Here is a 24,653-nt window from a genome sequence, read left to right as displayed (position 1 = left end):
CCCGATGAGCGGCGGCAGTCCCCAGGCCGCTGTAAGAGAGTCATGTTCCGTGGACTTGGTTTGCCATGTAATTGCATGTACAAGGTGGTTTGGGGAGGTTTTGTCCACGTTGGTAGGTCAACAGTGGGGGTTCAAGGAAAGGACCTTGTGTGCGTAAGATGGGCCAGTTACGGGTAATGATTTTCTTGACTTGGTTGCTGCAAGTGCTGAACTTGGTGACAAATGGAATGCAGGTGTTTGTTTTTTTCGGTTGTGGTGACAGTAGGTCATCACGGTGGCAGTACCAGGCCCTCTTGCGGGCACATTTCACGAGTTGCGCTGGATAGCCCCTTAAGGTCAGTTTGTTTTGCAAGATGTCTGACTCTCTGAAATAGTCCTTACGCCATTTTCAATTTCTACGAATGCGTACAATTTGGCCAAAGGGTAGCCTATCCTTGAGTCCTCGTGGGTGATAGTTTGAGTAGTGGAGCAGCATGTTGCGTTCTGTAGGTTTTCGGAAAAGTGCCGTGCCGATCCTCCCATCCTCAGCGTGGATGGTGACATCTAGGAAGGGGAGATCAATGGTTCTACATTCCATGGTGAACTTGAGGTGGGGTTGGTAGTTGTTAAGCCATTCCACGAAATTGTTCAATGTTTCCGAGTCACCTGCCCATAATAGTAGAATATCGTCAATATATTGACGCCAAATATGTATTTGTGCTTGGTGTGGGTTGGTAGGGGTGAGGATATGTGTCATTTCCAGATTGTAGACGAAGAGGATAGCAAAGTTGGGGGCAAAGCAGGTGTCCATAGAGAGTCCCTTGATTTGTAGATTGAAGTTGTCTTGGTACAGGAAGTAGTTGTTCTCCAGGGCAATGCGCAAGAGGTCCATGATGAAGGAGGTAGGGGTCAGAGTCGGTCGTGGTCTGGTTTCAAGCCTATTCTCGATGACTGAGAGTTCCTCCTCATGGGGGATGTTGGTATATAGGGACTCGATGTTGAGTCCCACCATTAGTTCTGTGTTGGGGTCGAAAGGCTGGTCTTCTATGGTTTTGATGAGGTCCATGCTGTCCCGGATGTAAGTCTCAGTTTGGGGGACAAATTCTTTGATAACAGCATCTATATACTTACCCAAAGGTTCCAGTATGGACCCGCAACCAGAGACAATTGGTCGTCCTGGGGGTTGGTGCTGTCCTTATGGATCTTCGGAAGGACATAGACAACAGGGTCCGAGAATGTTGGTTATTCTGAAATAGATATTCCTTGTGTGTGATGATCCCGTCCAGTTTAGCTTGGTTGGTTATTAGTTGGATCTCAGTCTTCAGCTCTGGTAAGGGATCCCTGTGTAGTTTACAGTAGTGTAGTGGGTTGGAGAGTTGTCTCTTTATTTCAATGTCATATTGGTCCTGGTTCATCACCACAATGCCTCCGCCCTTATCCACTGGCTTGATAATTACATCCGCTCGTTCTTTCAGGTGCTGGAGGGCTTGTTTCTCGACAAGTGGTAGGTTGTAGGGAACATATTCAAACTGTTTTTGTAGGTCTGATACCTCACGCAGTACTAGTCTTTCAAATGAGAGTATCTCAGGAGGCATCGCTGAGGAGGTTGGATTGAAGGTGGAGGGAGGGTGGAACCTGGGTCTGAATGTGTAGTCGGAGTCCGGACTGTCCTTGAAGAATTGTCTGAGTCTGATCCTTCGGAAGAATTGAAGTAATTGAGTTTGAAGTTCGAAAAAATTGCTGTGCTCAGTGGGCACAAAACTGAGTCCCCTGCTGAGTAGATTGATTTTGTCACTTGTGAGGGTATGGCTGGAAAGGTTGAAGATGGGAATGAGTTGTTGATCTTGTGTTGTGGTGATAGCGTGGACCACAGGTGTTGGCGTAGGCTGTATGTGGGGGAGTTGTGGGGGGGGGGGTGTTCATTGTCGAGGCCCCCATTGGTAAAACCTGTTCATGGTTTGTCATTCTCCGTAGTGTTGAGGTTGGTAGTTTGTCCTGGTTCGAGTCCAGTTCGGGCTGCGGCTGTGGCCTTGTTCTAAAAAACCGCGGGACAACAAGGGTGCTGCTCTGCTGGTGTTCCTTGATGAGCTTGATCCCTCGTCGGGGTCGGAGTCCTCAATGGATGTGTTAGATGAAGCAGAGAAGGTGATTTCTTTGCTGTTGCGGAATCTACCCCAATTGTGTGTTCTTGGTGGAGTATTGTAGAATTTGTCACAGAGGTATGGGTAGGTTGTTTCAACTTTGTAATATTTGATTTCCTTTTGGATTTTGGTGACTTTTTTGTTAAGTTCGAAGGTGTCGAACGTGGCTATGGTAGAGTTGATTTTTTCGAGGAGGTTTTTGGCATCAGGGATAGAGCTGTCCTCTAGAATTAGTTTTTCAATCTCGGCGATTTCTTCTAATTCTTGGCGGCTATGTTCAATGGCAGTGTCGATCCCCATTACCATCCAGTGCCGGGAGCAAGTGGTAGCTTGGTGGCTGAACCCAGTACAGAATTTGGGGTCTGTTGTGAAAATGGCTTGTGTGTTGCAAGCGGGACACACACGCTTGCGCCACCACCTCTCCCCTGACTCCCACGACCCCCGCAGCCACACTGCGTCCCCAGTCCTCCTTCCGGCCCTCATTTTTCCTTTTCCTTCCCCATGCAGCACTCCCCTTCCTGATGAAGATCCTAAATAAATAGGATCCAAATGCCGTCGCCCGTTCTAGGGCGCGACTTATGGCGCACCATCAACCTTGGTTCACAAAACAGAGAATCATCACTCATTGATTGAGGACGAACCATTGCCTATGTATATATTGCGTTTTTGTCACATTGTCACCTTGCGTCCTTCGCTGTATTCAGCCACGTGTCACTTGCGCCTTCACTCTTTGCTTCACTAACACTTAGTGCACAAATCCTCCTTGGGTTGCCACCGCATTTTATGCCTACAGTGCTGCTTTAACTGTTCTGTATGAAATGTGTTCTTAAATATATGATGCTACGTGCACTTTCCAAAAACTGAAATCCAAAGTCTCTCTTCCTTTTTTCCACGTTCTCGTAATGTTTTTATATACATATATATATATATATATATATATATATATATATATATATATATATATATATATATATATATATATATATATATATATATATATATATATATATATATATATATATATATATACCTACTGGCGGTCGCCAGTAGGTATATATAGTTAGGATTTTTTCAGGAAAATGGCACATTTTGTTTCTGAGCAGCCCCTGAAAATTGGGGGGGGGGGTTCGTCCAGGGGGGGTCGAGAAAAAAGGGGGGTCCCAAAACGTGTTTTTAACATTGAGTTTTCCATAGGGCGGTTGGCCTCACTTTTAGCCCGAACGGCTGAATGGATTTGCACGAAACTTGGCAAAATTGTAGGGACTGGTAGCCCGATGTGCCTTTTGTAGGTCTCAATATATGTGCTCCAGTGGATTTTGAGAAATTAACGTTTAAAAAAAGATATATATCTGTAACAGCGGACCAGGCAGCGCTCCGGTTCGCGGACTTTTCGCGCAACGGAGCTTTGTGAAGCGAAGCTGATTGGTTCTCCGGCGTCTGTAAACATTCCAAACAGTCCGTAGCGGCCGCCATCTTGTCTCTCGGTAGGATCGAGAGACAAGAGGAGGCCAAAGCGAAGGGGCAAATGACCATAAGGGGGCATAGTAGATCCTCGCTGACCCCCTAGGTTTGATGTGGAGGTTTTAAAAGGGCCCCGCTGGGCAAAAAAAAAAATAATAATAATAATCGAACGGCTGAATGGATTTGCACAAAACTTGGCAAAATATTAGGGACTGGTAGCCCGATGTGCCTTTGCTAGGTCTCAATATATGTGCTCCAGTGGATTTTGAGAAATTAACGTTCAAAAAAAGATATATATCTGTAACAGCGCTCCGCTTCGAGTACTTTTCGTGTTACGGAGCTTTGCGAAGCTGATTGGTTCTCCGGCGTCTGTCAACATTCCAAACAGTCCGTAGCGGCCGCCATCTTGTCTCTCGGTAGGATTGAGAGACAAGAGGAGGCCAAAGCGAAGGGGGAAATGACCATAAGGGGGCATAGTAGATTCTTCCTGACCTCTTAGGTTTGATGTACCATTTTGCCAAGTTTGGTGTAATTCCGTTCAGCCATTCAGGCTGTAGACGTATGTAAATGTCCTATGGAAAATTGCATGGGGAAAACACATTTGAAAGTGTTGAAATTTAGAACCAATTAAAATGTTACTTTGGTTTTGTATTTGTGTGTGATGAAAGTTAATTGGTTATGTATATATGTCAAATGAGAGGAAACCACAGCCATTTTGTGATACTACTGTCTGAGGTACATTTGTGAGGAATTGTTGGTGGTGAATTTCTGGTGTTTGATTTACACAGTACTAACACTTCTCCTACTTTTAAAAAGGTGAGTTGTTAATTTGTAAGGGGAACTATGTTGTACACTTGAAGATAATTTGAAAAATGTTTTCTGTTATTTATTTGCAGTCCTTCTGTTATACTAAATACTTGATAAAGTTAGTTTTATAATATGTATTACTAAAAACGATAAATGAAAGTGATTATTTTTTTCTGCAATTTACAGCAAGCAATTTCAAAATAAATGGCTCACAATGAAGAGACCGTGGCAATTTCTTTGTAAGGGGAACTATGTTGTACACTTGAAGATAATTTGAAAAATGTTTTCTGTTATTTATTTGCAGTCCTTCTGTTATACTAAATACTTGATAAAGTTAGTTTTATATTATGTATTACTAAAAACGATAAATGAAAGTGATTATTTTTTTCTGCAATTTACAGCAAGCAATTTCAAAATAAAATGGCTCACAATGAAGAGACCGTGGCAATTTCTTTTGAATTGTCCACTACATTGATTGAAATTGAGAGCACCAATAATGAAATATTGTCACAAGGAGGAGATGACTTGTATGATTCCATTAGATTGATTGAAATGGACAGCACCAATAATGACATATTGTCACAAGGAGATGACTTGAATGATTCCACTACATTGATTGAAATGGAGAGCACCAATAATGAAATATTGTCACAAGGAGGAGATGACTTGAATGATTCCACTACATTGATTGAAATTGAGAGCACCAATAATGAAATATTGTCACGAGGAGATGACTTGAATGATTTCACTACATTGATTGAAATTGACAGCACCAATAATGAAATATTGTCACAAGGAGGAGATGAGTTGAATGATTTTTTTGATCAATCTGTTGATGGCGAATTTATCGAATGTTTGGAGGCCATAGAGTTAGAAGAATTATCATTGCAGACTTTTCATGAGGAAATTGCTGATGAGGACATGGTACTAGTTCTTTCAAATTTAGAAAATTCTGAAGAATAAATTTATATTTAGAAATCAAAAATTGTTTGAGACATTATTCATTTTTATTTTTAATTTATGAGGTTGTAGCGAAGTGATTGTAGTATAAAATGAGACTTATAGTATAGAGTGCAACATTTTTATGTTACATGGTAAGTTTACTCATATTTACTTCCCTTCTGCCACTATATTATCTCCAATGTGTATTTGACATCTCTTCTTCATCTCCGGCCTCCTTTCTCTCACTGTGTGTCTCCGATGCATGTTATTGCTGCTATTTTGTGTAATTACAGAAGAGAGTAAAATAAAATAGTTCGGAACGTGAAAAGGGGGCAAAGTAGAGTACCCCTCACCCCCTAGGTCTTTTTAGGCGGTCCCAAAAGGATCAGTTTCTGCTTTCCTGAGAGATTATGGTATGAGTTCCATATACCACAAAAATTTGCATTACAACATGCAAGATATCTATCTCCTATTACCAACTTTTGGAGATATTCGCGCTAAGCGCGAATATCTCCAAAAAGTAACACTTGCCCTGAGCAGTTCTTAGCCATGTTATCCAATGGGAGGTGGATAACATGGCTAAGAGCATTAGCTCGGTAATGCATGAATATCGCTGACTTTTTAGCGATATTCATGCATTGCGGCCGTTTATTATCGCATTTACGATAAACCTTGATAATAGCAAGGTTTATCTTCGATAATTTCAGACGATGCTTAGCGGTAAAAAAATTCGTTGGTAAGCATCGTTAGCGATAAATATCGCTTAACTTTGGTAATATGCACCAACGTCTGTTAACGTTAGATTGGAAGGAAATGAGGAAGTGTTGAAAAACATTGTCTGCGCCATCTTGCCTTTTTTGAAATGCCACACTTTTGTCGTGCACGGCAGCCATTTTAGATGCCTTGAGCAGACCCACTCTCTGCACGCTGTCGATTCGGAGCATGGCTCCCCACCCTCGCAAGCATCTTCCCCAGGCACTGGTCACCCCCGCTCTCTGTCTTATGCATCGGCAATAAACCTCCCCCCATCTGCGCTGCTCTTCCCTGAAAATCACACTCTGTGCCCGCCCGACACCTCCCTTTCGCCCTATTCACTACCGCACCCTCTGACACTCCTCTTCCTCTGTGTCCGAATGTCCAGACTATCAGCTAGCCCTGCAGATGTAGTTTATGGCTCCAGCTGTAAAGAATCACCCCTCTTCAAAGGAGTTATAGTAGATCAAGGCCCACACCCGATGAGATCCGTCACACCACACGTGTTCCTACTATCTGAAAACCATCCTGTATTGTGATTGGGGAGGGGACCGAGCCTGAAGCGGAAGATTCTAGGAATGACTCTTTGTACATCAAAGTTTTTACAATTATGTGTCACATTAAAAATATATAGCACTCCAACAAAGTAGTAGGAATATAAAACTTTAATAACATATAAATATATACAACAAAAGAAAAACAGTAAAAATATTTAAACAACGAAGAGACCGTGGCAATTTCTTTTGAATTATCCACTACATTTATTGAAATTGACAGCACCAACAATGAAATATTCTCACAAGGAGGAGATGACTTGAATGATTTTTTTGATCAATCTCTTGATGGCGAATTTATCGAATGTTTGGAGACCATAGAGTTACAAGAATCATCATTGCAGACTTTTCATAAGGAAATTCCTGATGAGATGATTGAAGAGGAAATTCCTGATGAGGACCTGTTATTAGTTCTTTCAAATTATGAAAATTCAGAAGATGTTGCCTGGGGGTGGGTCGTCAGTAGCAGTCTGTTGTGCGAATAGTTCCAAGGCAGCAGAACGCGCTGAAATCTAGATGGCACGAAAGTGATGTCTAGTAAGTTGCCGCCCAGCAAATAACGGCGTGGGGCGCCGCGGGGGTGAGTGAGTCCAGTAGGCACCACAGCTATTCTTACCGGCATTGCAGAATTACTGCTGGGGACAATGCCTGTGCTGTAGCAGGGTCACAGCAGAAACAAAAAGGATTCTGTTGAAGATGTTGTTGGTTTTCAATTTGAAACCAGTTCTGGTGTCAACTGCTATGCTAATGTAGTGGTTAATGTTTTGTTTTCTCTAGAAATGTAAAAGAGGGGGAGGCAGTCCAAAGTTCCGTTAAAAGGGCAAAGGAAAGGATCGGTGGTTTGAACTATCAGTCAAAAAGGGGAGGGGGTGCAACAATTTTTCCTACCGGGTCACACTGTGCTTTCACCGGAACTGAGGTCTGCAGGATTCTAGTAATTCAAAGTGAGGCTGGCGCCAGCATGGGAGCGCCGACGTCCCGCGGATACAGTTTCGTCACTCCACGGGCGATTATGGCAGTCATTCCCCATCGGGGGTCGGAGACTCCCGCGGCTCCTCTAGAATCTTCAAGGTCGTGGAGGACTACGGTGGTGGAGTCAACCAGTGACCGGGCCATTTCTTTATGCTGGGCCCGCTCTTGCCAGGTCGACCGCCATTTTGAGAGTTCGGTAGCTACTGGCGATCGCGGGGTCAAATGAGCGGACGGGCTCCACCCTGCCGGGCGAGACGTTGCAGCATGGCTACAGTGGAAGAACCCTTTTCCGGGCGCCTGGAGCGCTGAGGGTGCAGGTGGGAAGCCTCCACCTGGGGAGGCGGGAGAGGCCTGTTCGCACCGTCTCTCCCTCCCAGTGCACCCCACGGCGTCTCGCTTGACATTTGTTATGGCCGGACCAGGCGATGAGGACGAGGGGGGGGGGTCGGAGGCATGTGCAAGACATCCCCCCCCCAGTGTTGTCGCAGCCATTATTCAAGAAAGAAGAAGTGTCCCGTCCGTCTTCGGGCCGGGCTTCCGGTAGATGTCGGCCGGACGCCCCTGGCTCTGGCCCCATGAACGGGTTTCTTGGTTTATCGGCTGCAGCCGGATCCCGTCGGCCTCGGCCCCCCGACCGTTGGTGGCCGGACCGGAAGAGCATGTGGCGGGACTACCTGAAACTGTCAAGGGCCACTGCGGCCGGACTGGGAGAGAGAGGGGATGGTCGAGGATACATTCCCCCCCCCCGCAACTGTTCAGCGTTGTAAAGGCAATCCCCTGGCCGGGTCCCGCTGGCCTCGGCCTCTCCTCCGGCTACACCCTACGTTAGGATCTCCTGGCCAAGGCGTGGCAACAGGACCCGCCTTATATGGGCTGCTCCCGGCTGGGCGTAGCCGCAACCCTGCCCCACCTTGGTAGTTTCCAGAGTGGGGGCGGATGTTCTACTGACTTGCATTTTCCCTAGTCTATCGATTTTTTTGGCGTGGCAGGCGGTTGGACAGCGAGGGGTGATTTGGTTTCTCTTACTGTTTTTCTGGTCTCTCACCACTGGCATATTTTAACGTTTTCTTGTTTCTAGGACATTAACAGGTTTTATCATTACGTTATGTTATCGTTTCTTTGTTCGTTGTTTAATAAAAGTTCATGTTCATCAGTGGCCTACTGATTTTCGTTTTCCTATTCTTTTCTTTCCAGGTTGTTTCATGCTAAAGTTTCTGTTAACAGGATACAGTGATCACTTCGTTATTTTTGCATATGTCCTTTTCACTAGGGGTGCTCTCTGGTCGGGCCAGATGACCTATCTCTAGTAAATGGTCCGGGTGAAACAGGTGCATCAATCAGTGGGGAGTAGATAGGCATGACAGATTACAACGGGGGAGAAAGGTCCGCATTACGTACCCTTTCACTACTTGCAAAGATTTTCCTACGTTTATTTGCAAACCGGGAATACTTCCAAAAAGAACTAATTCCCAAACAGCCAATGTTCGGACAATCAATCAATCAATGAGGAATGAAATAGGTACGACGTGTTAAAGGCTTGCGTTACCTACCCTTCACTATCTGCAAAGGGAGAGAGAATATTCCTATTCTTCCTCGTTTGCAGGCAGAGAAGATCCTTAAGAGAACCAACTTCGAACAATTCAATGCTCGATTCAAACAATCAACAAGGGGTACTGTGAACACAAATGAACGCCGCTTATGTACATACACATTGCTATTTTCAACAGGTTGTTCCTAATGTTTCTATTTTAGCAAGGTCAAAAAGAGATCTCATTAAGGGCCTACTGATTTTGCTCGATTCCTTTTGTTTTTTTACACGATTTTTCGCTATCTGCAAAGACTAAACAGAGTATTGCGACTCTGTGCTTGTTTGTAAATAGAGAATGAACCAAAGAGAACAATCAATCAAATGGAGAGAGAAGCAGGCACGACAGATTACAACGGGGGAAAAGGCCTGCGTTAACTACCCTTCACTATCTGCAAAGAGAGAGTACTCCTAATAGAAATGAGGGGTGGGGAGCAGCATTCAAAGCAGATCAGTGTGCATAAACACGAAAATGTTTTTACTTACCACGTACTTGACATTCGACAGTTTATGATATTTGCTATTAAAAAACCATTGAAATTCACTGAAAAAACCATAGGTTATAGACCATATATAGTTAGGAATTAGCATTTACAAAACCTTGAAAATTCACTGAAAAAACCATAGGTTATAGACCATATATAGTTAGGAATTAGCATTTAAAAAACCTTATTTTACTCACACAAAACCATTGAAATTTCATATATAGTTAGTTGCACTAACTATATATCGCGCACCCGCAATCCACTGCTGATCATGTCACATATTACATCATTCATGACATGGTCAGTGACATCACTGATGACATCACTGATGACATCTCAAATGACATCACTGATGACATCAATGATGACATCTCATTTGACATCATTCTTGTGCTAATACGATAAACCTCTTAGATACACTCAGTGTATACAGACACTCACACACTGTCACTCATCCATGGAGTTACTCACACACCTAGTCAGTCATGCAAAGAAACAATCTCACCTCCATTTCTTCAACTATACAGTTATACACACCTTACTTATTCAAACATATACTAACACATATTTACTCTCTTATACAATCCCTGATAGAAGTTCACAATGATCCATACAACCACTCACATATTCAGTGGCTCTCATGCACAGTTATTTATATATGCCAACTCTCACATGTACTGTGTTTTACATATGTACTTACTATGACATGTAGCATTGAGATATCCATTCCCTCATCAATACACTCATGCACACAGTCAACTGCCCATGTAGCTGTTTCCACATGCACTCTTGAACTCATACACCTAGTGAATCAACTGCTCACACATCTATGCACAGAGTCACACACCTCCCAGCCACCCCTACACAAACTCAATCTCCCATACAAATACTTGGGCAACCAATCAATAACACATATAGCCTCTCGTATAGCTAATGATCAACACATGCAGCAGTTTATATCACAACAGACATAATAATGCACAAATTAAGACAGTTTAGTCACTAACCCATGCATTCAGTGAGACACATTTAATCACTCACTCATACAGTCAGTCACGCACCTACTAAATCCTTCATCCAGACACTTATACATCCACTCATTCTTCAATATGTAAGACATATTATAACTTTACAGAAACATACAGTCACTGGATGTTGTCATCAGTGATGTCATCAGTGATGTCATTTGAGATGTCATCAGTGATGTCATCAGTGATGTCACTGACCATGTCATGAATGATGTAATATGTGACATGATCAGCAGTGGATTGCGGGTGCGCGATATATAGTTAGTGCAACTAACTATATATGGAATTTCAATGGTTTTGTGTGAGTAAAATAAGGTTTTTTAAATGCTAATTCCTAACTATATATGGTCTATAACCTATGGTTTTTTCAGTGAATTTTCAAGGTTTTGTAAATGCTAATTCCTAACTATATATGGTCTATAACCTATGGTTTTTTCAGTGAATATATATATATATATATATATATAGAAAAGGTATCTCCTCCCAAAAGAAAAGAACAGTCACCCAAAGAGGAACACAAAGAAATGCTTTATTGAGGGTTCTTGTAGGGCGATTGCATTTCGGCGTGTCTTGCCTTCTTCAGCGCCTCTCTCAAAAAGTGCTTCCTGTGCCGTTGTGACGAGTGCAGTCCTGTCTCATTTGAATACACCCTGCTCCGCCCCCTGATGATGATGCGGCTCACCTGTGCAGTTCTCCGGTGGCGGACTGCACGGACCAGAATGCCGCTGTGTGGTGCATTTTGATCGGGTGATGCCGGTGGGGAAGACATTCAGGGAAAAGGGAAACGGGACAGGCATAGCGCTGGAGGAAACCACGGAGGTGTCAACAGTCCCGCAATCAGCGCTTTCCTCGGGTCATCTTCATAACCTACGCCACCCTTCTTCCAAGTATCTATCATGGGGGCTGACATTGCAATGCATATCGTCCAATATTGGAGGTATGAATACCATCCTCCTGGCGTAGTGATGGGTTCCGGACACCAATGCTACCACACTGACATATATATATATATATATATATATATATATATATATATATATATATATATATATATATATATACTCGCCCCCTTTACTGAATCCAGTTGAGATATTGTTGTTGATAATATATAATTAGTGTAAGTAAGTCACAATTTAGGTTGTCCTTCTCCTTTGCACAGGTGGTAGAGTGCACTATGATAACAGTGTGGATATATGTTCGTACATATATATCCCTAAAGTAAACCTGTAAAGCAATGCTTTAGTGTGAGTGACCGGTACTCCATAGAGTAACATGGACCAGCTACTGGGCAAACTCGAGTTAGCCAGCTCAATTATGGAACAACCAAAGTATGCTGTGTTTTGTATCAAACACTGCTTTTTCACCCCAATTGATTCTCATGTCGACGGTGATATGGCATGCACAGGATTGCCACCCTGTGCCTCTGTTGGAAACAAAGCTCCAGTGCCTTGGCAGGCTTCTTCAAGCTGTTTGCTGCCAAAGCAAGTCTCTATCCTCCTAGTGGGATGTGCTAGCACTTCCCAAGGTCAGAAACAAAGGCCTAAGGAGGAAGGATGTCACACCTCCACTCTCCCAGGATGGGTAGTGCTTACAACAATCAAGGAAGTTAACCTCATAGGCTTCACCACCCTTGATATGTAATTACATTGTCCCCCGCTCGAGGACAAAGTCCTACCTGCCCTGTTCAATCCGACAAGTGGGAAAATAATTTTTTCAGGGAGTCGTACTCGCCCTAAGGCTAACCACACTTGTAAAGTGGGTTATGAGGCCTGTACAGCCAAGGAAGGGTTCCTGACACTTTGAAAGGGCCCAAAATAGAGTATTCTTGGTAGCATATTGATGTACACCCACAGGATGTTGTCCCCACTGGGGTGCGTTAGCCGAAGGTACTAGTAGCCCATTGGCCACTGTCCTTCTTTTCCTTAACGCCCCCTAAACTAGAATGTAAGGGGCTCCTCTGGCATCAGAATTTTAGTAGTACTTTGGAATACAAGAAGAGGCGCACAAAGAGGATGCCTTCACTGAGGGCAGGACTTTGGACTCTGCCGCAGCGCAAAGAGGGGACACTTAAGTGCCCTAAAGAGACTATACTGGAACCGTGTGTCGATGTGTGTCTGTGGTGAAAGCTCTTTGCTCCAGCAAGAGGGACTCCAATAGACCCCAGATATCTAAAGCATATTCCCCTGACTGGTGGAACCAGTCCACTGCAACCTGCAGAAGAATCAACGTGCTGCGTCACAAAAATTGTGATCCGCTGGGCCTGTCAAGAGTGAGCCCAAAGAGAAGTGGTGTCCTGTAAGCCTAGCATCATAGCTAATGAGATGGTAATGTTTTGGCAAAATCTCATCAGCACATCCTCGAAGCCCATTCAAGCACCTACGTATGCTCATCTAGACTACACAGTTCGAAAGCAGTGGCTCTGCGAGGCTGAGACTCTTAATTGCAGCAATCCCATTAAAAGAAGTCTTGAGCCAAGAAAGGCTTGAATCAAAGAGCGCTAGAGACAGGACAGCAAAAGTAATAGTGGCAGGAAAGGGGAGAGGGAGCTATGGCAGGGATCTTCAAACTGGGGAAGGGGGGCCCCAGGGGAGCCTCAAGTGATCCCAGGAGGGGTACGAGGCTTTGGCCAAAAGAATCATTATGCTGATAACTGCTATGGTTTCAGTTAAAAAAATGTAAGTAAGCCGCTCTGTAAATGCCCATCATTAACATCTTTTGTCATTTATGTCCTGGGTGGGGAAAGGTGTCAAAAGTGAAGGGACACCAAATCCCCCACCGGAAGTATAGGAGAGAGGCGTTAGCCTTACTGGCTTATCGTCTCTCTCCTCCACTTCTGAAGCGCAAGGTTGCATCATATTTACAAGAATGTGGTGCATCCTTGCGTTTTCCCTTGCGATGGTGCTAAGTTTAGCAACTTAGAGCCAATGCATGCACCCTTGCACCAGAGTGCAAGGGTGTCTAAGTACAGTGGAGGATTGTTATGTGTAGGAAGGTGTCTAGGAAACAATCCTAGAAATGCCATTGACAATGACTTTCATGTGCGCTGCTTCATGCAGCAACCATGAAAGTGACAAAATGGCATTAAAAAAAAAGTTTGGTTATGTACAGGAAGGAACACCTTCCTGTACATAAACTAACAATGGCAATTTTGCTTTTTCCATGTGTGCTACACAAGGCAGCACACATGGAAAAAGCAAAAACGAAGAGAAATAATGCATTTCTCCTCGTTTCTCCATCTTAAGAGCAGTTTTTACCTGGGCTTAATTTTGGCCCTGCCTCCTATTGTACATAGGGGGCAGCGTCTAAATGAATGGGTGTTGCGGTGGAACGCCCACTGTAACACCCCCTGCCCACCCCTTTCACTCTAACCATAGCGTGAAAGGGGCCTTATGTACAAGGCAGCGTTAAGCCACGTTAAGTGGCTTAACGGTGCCTTGTACATAAGACACAGACCCTATTGCCACCACAACGTCACTATACGTTATTTTTGTGGTGGCAATAGGGGTTTGAACATATGCTCTATGTTAGGCAATCATGTGTTTGATTCTGTTTTAAAATGGTAATATAATTTACCTGCAATGTTTAATAAGTTCAAACCTATTTAAACACTGCCAATTTAATAGAATAATTGGGGGTGCGCGTCAATAAAAGGTTTGAAGACCACTGAGCTATGGAGAGAGAGGAAGAGGGAGACAGAGAAACAGAAAGAGGGTGCGAGGCAGAGAACGCAAGGGTGGAAGGAGAGAGAGGGGGAAACGGACTCAAGAGGGCTAGAAAGAGAGTGAGCGAGTCAGGAGGCGAGAGATGTGGCGGCATCAATTGCCTTAATGCCACTTTCATTATTTTTCAATTTTAAGTAGTTAAATTAGAAATGCAGCATATTTGGAAACAGAGTATTGGGAACGGGGTTTTATGCAATCAGGAATATCTCGAAGGCCTCTCACCTGTGCTGCTTGTGTTCTTCTTTCCTACAGAGTCCGCCCCGATACGGCTCGTGAATGGTGGACCCAACGCTTGCATTGGGAGAGTGGAAATATTATACGGCGGCCAGTGGGGGACCGTATGCGACGATTCATGGGGAATAGAAGATGCGAACGTGGTGTGCAGGCAAATAGGGTGTGGTCCCGCTACAGCTGCAAAACAAGGGGCTAGCTTTGGCCAGGGATCTGGGAGCATATGGCTCGATGACGTCGGCTGCACAGGAACGGAAAGTACCCTCAAGGCCTGCCAACACCCAGATTGGGGACAGCACAACTGTCAGCATAGTGAAGATGCCGGAGTGGAATGTTCAGGTAATATATTGCTTTTTATCATGCATTTCATCTGGCTCATTCTAAAATATGTAGGCAGTGCTTTAAACGGAAATAATAAGTGTACTTACTCACCAAATGGAACCATGGAAGATCGGGGGAGTTTGAGACAAGGCAGGGCTAAGAGGCCAGCATTTATTAATGTGACTAAGTATTTCTTACTGTGAACTTGTACGATGATACCGAGATATCTCTGCCATCTATGTTCCTTTTAAACTTGCACATAAGAAGTAGAAATGTAACATTATTTTTCAAACATCATTTGTGTGCAGATTGTCGGTGCAAATGTATGACCCACAAACACCATATGAATTTTCACATTATGCACTGTAACAGATAGTGTGTGCAATCTGAGAACCAAGCCGGGTTAAGGATATATCATGACCCCATTCTAATTAACAGCCTGGCACATTTCAGTAGGACCCATGTACCTGGCATTTATTTTGTCTTTTTTTTGACAGCGTTACTTCTTGTGGAGAAGGATGTCACACAAATCATGCGTTCAAGGCTTGAATTGCTTCTGTCCCGTGGTTGTAGGAGGTTCTCACGTGGGTTATACCACGCTCTTTTTCGCGCTCATTTGATAAGCCTAAATGGGTAGCCCCGTTCCAAAAGGCGATCAGCAAGGTCTTGGGACTCTGTCATGTAGTCCCAGCATGGTATAACCCACGTGAGAGCCTCCTACAACCACGGGACAGAAGCAATTCAAGCCTTGAATGCATGATTTGTGTGACAACCTTCTCAACAAGAAGTAACGCTGGCAAAAATATCATTAAAAAATATTGGGGCCTGATAGCAGATGATATCCAGCAGAATGCCCTGTTACATTCTCCTACATTATTACTGTTCCTTTAATTCTTGTAGAATGTTAGTGACCACTGTGTGTACATAGGAATGTAAGAGTCAGTTGCTGCTGAGCTCCTGTACTGGTGACATCTGAGGGTCCTATCTACAAATAAACTACAAGCTGCATCAACTTCTTCTCTTTATTACTTGTAAAAGTGGCGACGAGCGAGGAAAACGACCCATTTGACCCTTGGATGTTCTTTTCATTTTAAAATTTCTTGTATTTTTTTTTCCTACAAGCAAAAAAAAAAGGAATCAAAGAAATCGCCTTCAACTGAGGAATCAATAATCAAAACCCATCTGCAAAACAACTTTCAACAAGAACAGCTTCGCATGCAGTGAGTTGTCATAATATTATCATTTTTTTTATTATTTCCAAACTCTGGAAGCGCTCGTTAATGCCAAGAAACTCTGTTTCCAAAACTATTATTGTGTTTTACTAAGCGCTGATAAATTGTTAAAACGCCTCGTTAAACAACCTTTTTCGTTTATTTGAGTAAGCGCACAACAGGCATGTAAGCGCACAACAGGCGTGTAATTTCATTTTTGCATCCTTTAAAAGACAAAGCATCTGTTGGAACGCTCGAGCGCATCGGCATGCAACTTCCAGCTGACTCTGCACCAGCGTCATAAGCGTCATACGTCAGGCGCACGAACTGCAGACAGTGTCAGGCATCACGTTGCGTAGCGGCCATCTTATATCTCCAGTTGCATAGCAACGCGTCTTTTACCGATTTCAACAACATTAACCCAGCGTTAACCCAGCGTTTATCTTCCAAATAAAAAAAAAAAACGCAAACAACGATCAACTCGTACCAAACAGAGCACTCGCCAAGCTTTCCTTTTCAACTATATTTTTACAACTAACTATTGCTTTAACTTTGACTACTGCTACAACATCGATATGACACTCACCTGCTGCCTTTCTTCGTTTCCTCTGCATTGTATTCTGGGAAATTGATTACAAAGCATTCTGGGACATTTAAAAAAAAAAAAAAAAAAAAAAAACATACTTTATTCGTTTTACAAACAACAGTATTCAGCATCAAATTTACTGGAAAACAGTTCTTTTTTCTCAGCATTCTTCTAGGAATCGACGCAGACAACGGTGACTACTTTTGTGGTTAATTTTATTTTGTTCAAAATACCAACTTTGATTATAATATTATTCCTGTGATGTTATTGTGTATCTTATATTAATTTGTCATAATTCGACATGGAAACTAATAATATTTTAGCTCCACCCAAATTCTTACAAGACCCTGGTATACCTCCTATGAATTGGGAGGATTGGCGTGAATCCTTCGAAACTTATTTGGAGGCAATAGGAGGAGAGGTATTTCTTGCATCACGAAAATTAGCTTTACTCAAGCACAGTCTTGGCGTAGAAGGTAGAAAAGTACTAAAAACATTACCTATTGTATCTTCTGTTAGTTCAAAGGTATGTGCAGGAGGAGATGAAGATCTCAGTGAAGAGGAAATTGTGTTTGATTGTTCCAAACTTGAACCACCTCTGTCTGATGAATATCTAGATGCACTTAATGCACTAGAGGAAAATTTCGGTAAAAAAACTAGTATTGTTGTAGAAAGACATAAATTCTTCTCAAGAGCACAGATGGTTGGGGAAACTGTAGAACAATATGTTACTGCCTTAAGAAGGTTAGCTGTCACTTGCAGGTTTAAAGAGTTACATGAGGAAATCATAAGGGATCAGTTCATCAATAGAACTAACAATGTTAAAATACAGGAGAAATTACTTGACTTAAAAGATCCATCTCTCCACAAAACTATTTCTATTGCCAGGAGGGTGGAAAATAATTCACGTTATGTCAAAGAGTTAAACATTACGCATACTACAGATCGAAAGCTAACTGACAGTAAAGATTCTGGCGAAGTATGTGCGGTATCCAGTAAGCCAAAAACTTTTGACACCAAGCATAATGTCAGATATGATAGTAGAATTAGACCTCGCAATTTTTCTGGTGCCAACAAAAACACTGTATCTTATAACAAGATGTCTTCTAATAAGACTATGCTTCCTAACAATAAGCAGTTTTGTTTTAGATGTGGGAATGCCAAGCATACCACTGAAAATTCTTGGTGTCCGGCGTCTAATGTCACTTGTTTCAAGTGTAACAAATCTGGCCATTTTTCCAAAATGTGCAGGTCTGGGAATCCCAATGCTTGGAAAAGCTCTGTGAATTTTATTGATGAATCTGATGACGATAGTGATATTGAAGTTATGACCATTTGGAATGAGGATGAGGTTAATCATATTTCTGAAGAAATTCAACCACCAAAATGTGAAGTCACTATCAACAACCACAAGTTATTCCTTTGGGCTGATTCTTGCTCCCTGTATACCATTATCGATAAAACTATGTGGGAAACGTGTGGTAAACCCACCTTAGTTCATTCACAAAGATCTCCTGTGGGGTACCTATGCATTAGACTACCTGTGATCGGATGTTTTTCATCTGAGATCATTTTTAAAGATAGGAGTACTCCTGGAACTGTCTATGTGGTAGAAAAGGGAAGAGCCTTATTAGGATGGAAAGAAGTATGGAATTTAGGTTTGACCCTTGATCCAAATCATCCTGACCAAGTTTTACTATCTCCCAATTGGCGTAAAATAAATTCTGAAGAAGTACTAGTAACTCAGGATGATAACAGTGTGTCAGAATTACATAAAAAGTTCCCTGATTTATTTAATCCCAAATTAGGGTGTCTTAAAAAATTTGAACACAGAATTGTTCTTAAATCTGATTGTACCCCCATTGTTCATAAAGTACGTAATGTACCGTTAGTGTTAAGGTCTCAACTCAAAGTGGAGTTAGATCGCCTTTGTCACTTGAACATCATTGAACCAATCGAAGCTTCTGAATGGCTTAGTCCAGTAGTTTTGGCACGCAAATCCAATGGAAAATTGCGCATGTGTGTTGATCTGAGAGATTTAAACAAAAATATTTGGGTAGATCGCTTTCCTTTACCCAAGATTAATGAAATGGTTGCCTCTGTTAAAGATGCAAAATTTTTCTCGTCTATTGATCTATCAAATGCATATCATCAGATAAAGTTACACCCAGAATCCCGTCATCTAACTTCTTTTATCACTCCTGAGGGTGCATTTCAATTTTTGAGAATGCCTTTTGGATTATCTTCTGCTTCAGCCGTTTTTCAAAGAGTCATGTGCAAAGTCCTAGAAGGCATACCTAACATGTTAGTGTTTCAAGATGATGTACTTGTATGGGGTGCGGACAAGTGTGACCACGACATGATTTTGCATGATGTATTAAGTAAACTTCAAAAGGCTGGTTTGACTGTAGCTGCTGAGAAATGCAAATTTGCTACCAATGAAATAGAATATCTTGGGCACACTTTATCTGCAGATGGTGTTAAACCTAAAAAGAATTTATTGGATGCGATCAAGAATGCTCCGGCACCATCTGATAAAGACCAGCTCCGATCCTTTTTAGGTCTTGCCGAGTATTACTCGAAATTTGTACCGAATTTTGCCTCTAAAGTTTTCTGTTTAAGATTGTTGATGAAAAAAGATGCAAAATTTTTGTGGTCCACGGAGTGTCAAACAGTGTTTGATGATGTAAAAAGAGAGATTGCTAATGCTGTTGCTCTCAAACCCTACGATCCCAGCAAGAGGTCGATCATCGTGGTGGATGCTAGTGCATATGGGCTTGGAGCTGTCTTGATGCAAGGGAAAGACAAATTTGAGTGGGTGGTAGCTTTTGCCTCACGAACATTGAAGGGTGCTGAATCTTCTTACTCTGTCATCGAGAAGGAGGCTTTAGCATGTTTTTGGGGTGTTAATTATTTCAGGAACTATGTCTGGGGCACTAATTTCGAGTTGAGAACGGATCATAAGCCCCTTGTTGATATTTTTTCCACTAAGGGTGCAGGGAAAGCCACGCCTAGAATTGCCAAGTGGATATATAAGTTACAAGAGTATGATTTTACAATGGAATATGTACCTGGAATAAAAAATGTCAATGCTGATTGCCTTTCTCGACTTCCTATTGGGGGTGAGGATATTCCGGTTGAACAAGATGAAGACTGGTCAATTGCTTCTGTGGATGAAGCTTGTAGTGGTGCTATAAGTTTAGAGGTATGGAAACAAGCTGTTCAGGATGATGTGGTATTGAAGGAGGTAATTACACGTTTAGCATCACCATTCAATAATTTTTCTTGGAGTGATTCTGACTTATCCGAATATAAAACTGTTTGGCCTGAACTCTCTTATGACCTTGTGATGGGTGTGGTTAGAAGAGCTGACAAACTTGTTGTACCGTCTTCCTTACGGAATAGGTTACTGGATCTTATGCACGAAGGGCACTCAGGCATGTCTGGGATGAAAAGAAGATGTAGGTGTGATTTCTGGTGGCCAGGTATGGACAAAGATATTGACAGATGTGTAAGGAATTGCGCTGCTTGCACGTGCAGTGACAAATCTCATGTTTCTCAAGAAACCACAATTTCTGCTGTAGCATTTCCGGATGGGCCTTGGCAGAAACTAGCTATAGACATTTGTGGCCCGTTCAGTGTAGGTAGTATTACTGGCAAATTTGCCATTGTATTGATGGATTACTATAGCAAATGGCCTGAAGTTGCTTTTGTTAAAGAAGTTAAAGCTTCCAGCATAATTAACTTTTGTGAGGAGGTTTTTCATAGGGAAGGTTTTCCTGAGAGCATCACTACTGATAATGGTCCACAATTTGTTGCTTCAGAGTTCCAAAGTTACTTACATTCTTGCGGAATTAGACACATCACTACGGCTGTTTATTGCCCAAGAGAGAACGGCATGGTAGAAAGGTTCAACCGTGTTTTAAAGGATTGTATACAATTAGCTGTCTCTGGTGGTGATGATTGCAAAGTTGCTGTCAAAAACTTGGTTTGGAGTTATAGGAATACTCCACATTCTGCTACCATGGTGTCTCCATTTCATCTTCTGAAGGGGCGTTCTGCTGGTAACAAGGTGACTCCTGCTTGGATGCTCAAGGTTTCTGCTGGCCGTAATTATAAAGAAAATCTCGACAGTAGAATGAGTCTTTACCAAAAGAAGTATGTGGACAGGCATAACGACAAAATTATAAAACATGCATGTAGTTTCCAAATTGGTGATTGGGTCAAGTCTTCTCGTTTTGGGTTGTCCAAGGATGGTTCTTCCAGGTGGTCTCGTCCCAAGAAGGTGTTGAAAGTATTGGGTAATTGCGTTCTGCTGGATGATGGACAGAAGTGGAATATTTGTAATGTTGTTAAGTGCAATGATTTAGAGCTTGACCTCTGGTTAAAAAAGGAGTCTGGTTCCAGATCTGTTCCTTGTTCCGTTCATTCTCCGCGTGTTCAACCCACGTCATCTGATCTTCCAAGGTTAGATGTTTCCAATTCCAGAAGGTTATCTGGACGAATCATTGTGAAACCTGTCAGGCTTAAAGATTATGTTATGTGACTCTATATATATATATAATGCGTCATTGCAATGTACATAGTTTTTTTTATTTGTTTTTTTTATTTTAAGAAAAGGGATGTGTTACATTCTCCTACATTATTACTGTTCCTTTAATTCTTGTAGAATGTTAGTGACCACTGTGTGTACATAGGAATGTAAGAGTCAGTTGCTGCTGAGCTCCTGTACTGGTGACATCTGAGGGTCCTATCTACAAATAAACTACAAGCTGCATCAACTTCTTCTCTTTATTACTTGTAAAATGCCCTTCCTTTACATTCCTACAGAAGAGCTAAGAACATTAGGGACATGGTTGTTAACTCCTTTCTTGAATCGGCGAAACCACCAACTATACTGTCTATGTGGAACGTTCCCCGCATCCATGGGCATCACAGATGCGGATCCTGTATAGCATGTACTACTACGATACAATCCAAAGAATTCATACACAATGATCGTACATTTACCCTGAAATCCTACACGAACTGCAACACTACAAACATTATTTACATGATTCGATGTCCATGTAACCTGGTGTATGTAGGGCAGACACAACAGAAAGTGAAAACCAGAATTATGCAACATTGCAGCCGGATACGCTGTGAGGTGCCAGGCGCATCGTTGGTGGAGCACTGTAAAAGATTTGGCCACACCCCTGACAGTTTGAAATGGATGGCTCTTGAAAAAGTTACACTTGGTCCTAGAGGTGGCGATATAACCATGATTTTGAACATTCGTTGGATGGCAACATTTGACTCAATTAACAATAGACTGAATGAATTGGACAGCAGCCGTGCCCAACTGGCAACACTGAGCCGATAGCTCTCACATTAATTTCCAATGTTCTCCCAAAACCACTGCTCATATCTAATGTTTATCCTGCTTGCAGTCTCAACTTCAAGTAACCCTTCTAGACTAACCCCTTTTTCCTGTAACACACTTTTGATGAATATACCACCATCCCCGAGACATATTGATTACACATGCTAGTGTATCTATACTATGACTTTCTGATCTATACATATTACACCTATACTGTCCAGAATGCTTGAAGTACTATATATGAATTCCTAGTAACACATCTATAATAGCCCTTTTGTCCTGGCATTTGGACGAATTTACCCCCATCTTTTGGATATAGTGGTTTAGCCTCTATGCATGTCAATGTATGTATACCACAATTTGGTGATGTGTGTAATCTACACTGGTAATGACACCTTCACCCTCTTGTTAGAGAGCTGCACAATATTAATATCATTACTGTTACAACCTTTCAGTCTGAGATGTACTCTCTGTCTCTTTCGTCCGACAAGACATGTGTGTGGCTATTGTTACAGTGATATTCGCTCTAAACTCACTAATCTATGTTCATACCATTTTATTGTGCACACGATCTGAAACGAGGATATTTATAATAAGACACTTAACGCCTTCACCCTCATGTCAGAGAGGTGCACGTTGTTGTTTTAATTATGTACTGTGCAGCAGCTTTCCAATTTGTCAGAAGTCTTTTCACTATGGCCCCTCACGCATTATGCGTCAGTCCACGTCAGTGCACTCCCGTTCATAACGCTTGCGGCCGACGGCCCATGTGACTGCTGATGAATCGGCGTTTACAGAGGACCCTTGATGAATTCCTGGTGGCTCCTTCAATAGGTAGGCTATACACGGCGCATACCCCTGATGCAGCTAAGCGAGTTCGTGTGTTATTCACACGCTTAGACGGCATAACGCATCCCAATCTTTTTTTACCTTTACCTTTCAGAATCTACAGACCGCCGCAGCGGCTTTTTCCCTTCATGTACGACGTTGACAAACTCGTCATGCTACGTGAGTAATTACCATTGACAACCAATGTACATCTTACTGGCGCCACACCTTCTCCTTCTTTATCTAGCAATCCCGTTTTATTTTGCTGACCCAGATGGCGGCTTTTTTCCTACGAAGCGAACCAAGCTCTCTTGATCACGAGTTCGCCCTGATTTAAGTGAGTCTCTACTAATATACCACAACTTCTATGATGCCATTAATTGCACAGACGTTTAATAACTCTTTACTCACCATGTTTTTACAGGTTGCATTGTGTTCTTCATTCCATTTTGGAGCCGGCTGGCCCAAGTGTTGATCCCATTCCCCATGGTAAATGCCTTTTGGCGCTTTTAGCGCATCTCATATTTTATCACTCTGTTCATTTTAAAATACTCACTGCACTTCATTATTACAGAATAACCTGCCCCGCCAGATCCCCCACGTCCTGATGAAGAACTTTATGTTTGGGGTCGAAACGTCGACAGACATACCCCTGTACCAGCTTGCACGACCAGTATCCAGGATATTAATACAAGCGCTGGCAGCATGGTTTCTGACTAAATTAAGCTATGAACATTGACTGTTTGTTTCCGTAAACTGGCACTTTGATTGAAGCCAGGGTGAAAATTGTTCAGGTACTTTCATGTGTAGAACCAGCTTTTTGCACTGTGTTTAATCTTGCACATCCCTTTGTCTCACTCAACACCCCATCCCACCCCTCCAATCCCTGGGGCACTAATATACTTTTATTATGAAAAAGTGTTGTATGCATTCTCGGACACATTGTGATTAAATAACAGTGTGCTAACTTGATACATATGTGCATCCGTTTCTATATTTATGTTAAGCTCTGTTTTAACTAGACACTACGTACTGGGACCACTCTCTTTATGTACCATATAGCACCCAGGTCCCAGTGACTTTAATGGGTATACTCCCTTTTTCTGTAACAGAGTCTAAATCGGCAGCCAAGAGGATCCCGTCGCTTATGGGTATTGCTGCTGTTTGCTAGGGGATCTTTAATTGTGCAGTTTTGTGTCACTTTTCCCTTGTAGAGGGATTCGATGTCCGGTAGAGCAATGCCTACTCCCTTGTTTGATTCCCTCCCTTTTGCCTATTGTTGTTAAAATGGGCGGAGAGATAATCTACCCAATCAGCCTCTGTTATATTGAAGCTAATTCCTGGGTGGTTCGGTCGCTCTAACTTATGGATTGTTTGCCAAAACTTAACGCTGTTGTGCTGCTCGGCGTCGTGCAGTAGCTTAGCCTACATTTCATCATTCTTTAGTCTTATTTTCCTCCACTTCCTCTTTTTCAGTTGTCAATGGGTCGACTGCAGCTCTAAATTCCCCGGTGTTTTTCGCAGTTGTCGTAAGGGTTGAATTAAAGTGCATTTGAGGCTCTTGGATACGGGCTTGATTTGGCTTTTGTTAATTTGTCTTCCGATTGTCTTGGTTTGGTCCCAGTCCTGGTCGCAAATTTTCCACTGAACGTCTTGATAACGTTCTCCCATGCTGTTACAGT

General features: G+C 42.5%; 1 protein-coding gene across 1 annotated transcript in view; it reads left to right on the top strand.

Moving 5' to 3' along the window:
• LOC144770436 (uncharacterized) overlaps positions 1–24,653 on the top strand; it is a 983,924-nt gene that overhangs the window by 535,554 nt on the left and 423,717 nt on the right. The window contains exon 4 of the mRNA XM_078654948.1: positions 14,682–14,999. Coding sequence (XP_078511074.1) covers positions 14,682–14,999 — 318 coding nt within the window. The remainder of the gene's footprint in view (positions 1–14,681; positions 15,000–24,653) is intronic.

This window comes from Lissotriton helveticus, chromosome 7 (assembly GCF_964261635.1).
Source record: "Lissotriton helveticus chromosome 7, aLisHel1.1, whole genome shotgun sequence".
In the NCBI taxonomy this organism is placed as follows: Eukaryota; Metazoa; Chordata; class Amphibia; order Caudata; family Salamandridae; genus Lissotriton; species Lissotriton helveticus.
The sequence above is the reverse complement of the archived record's forward strand: the minus strand, read 5'-3'. Positions and strand labels throughout refer to the sequence as shown.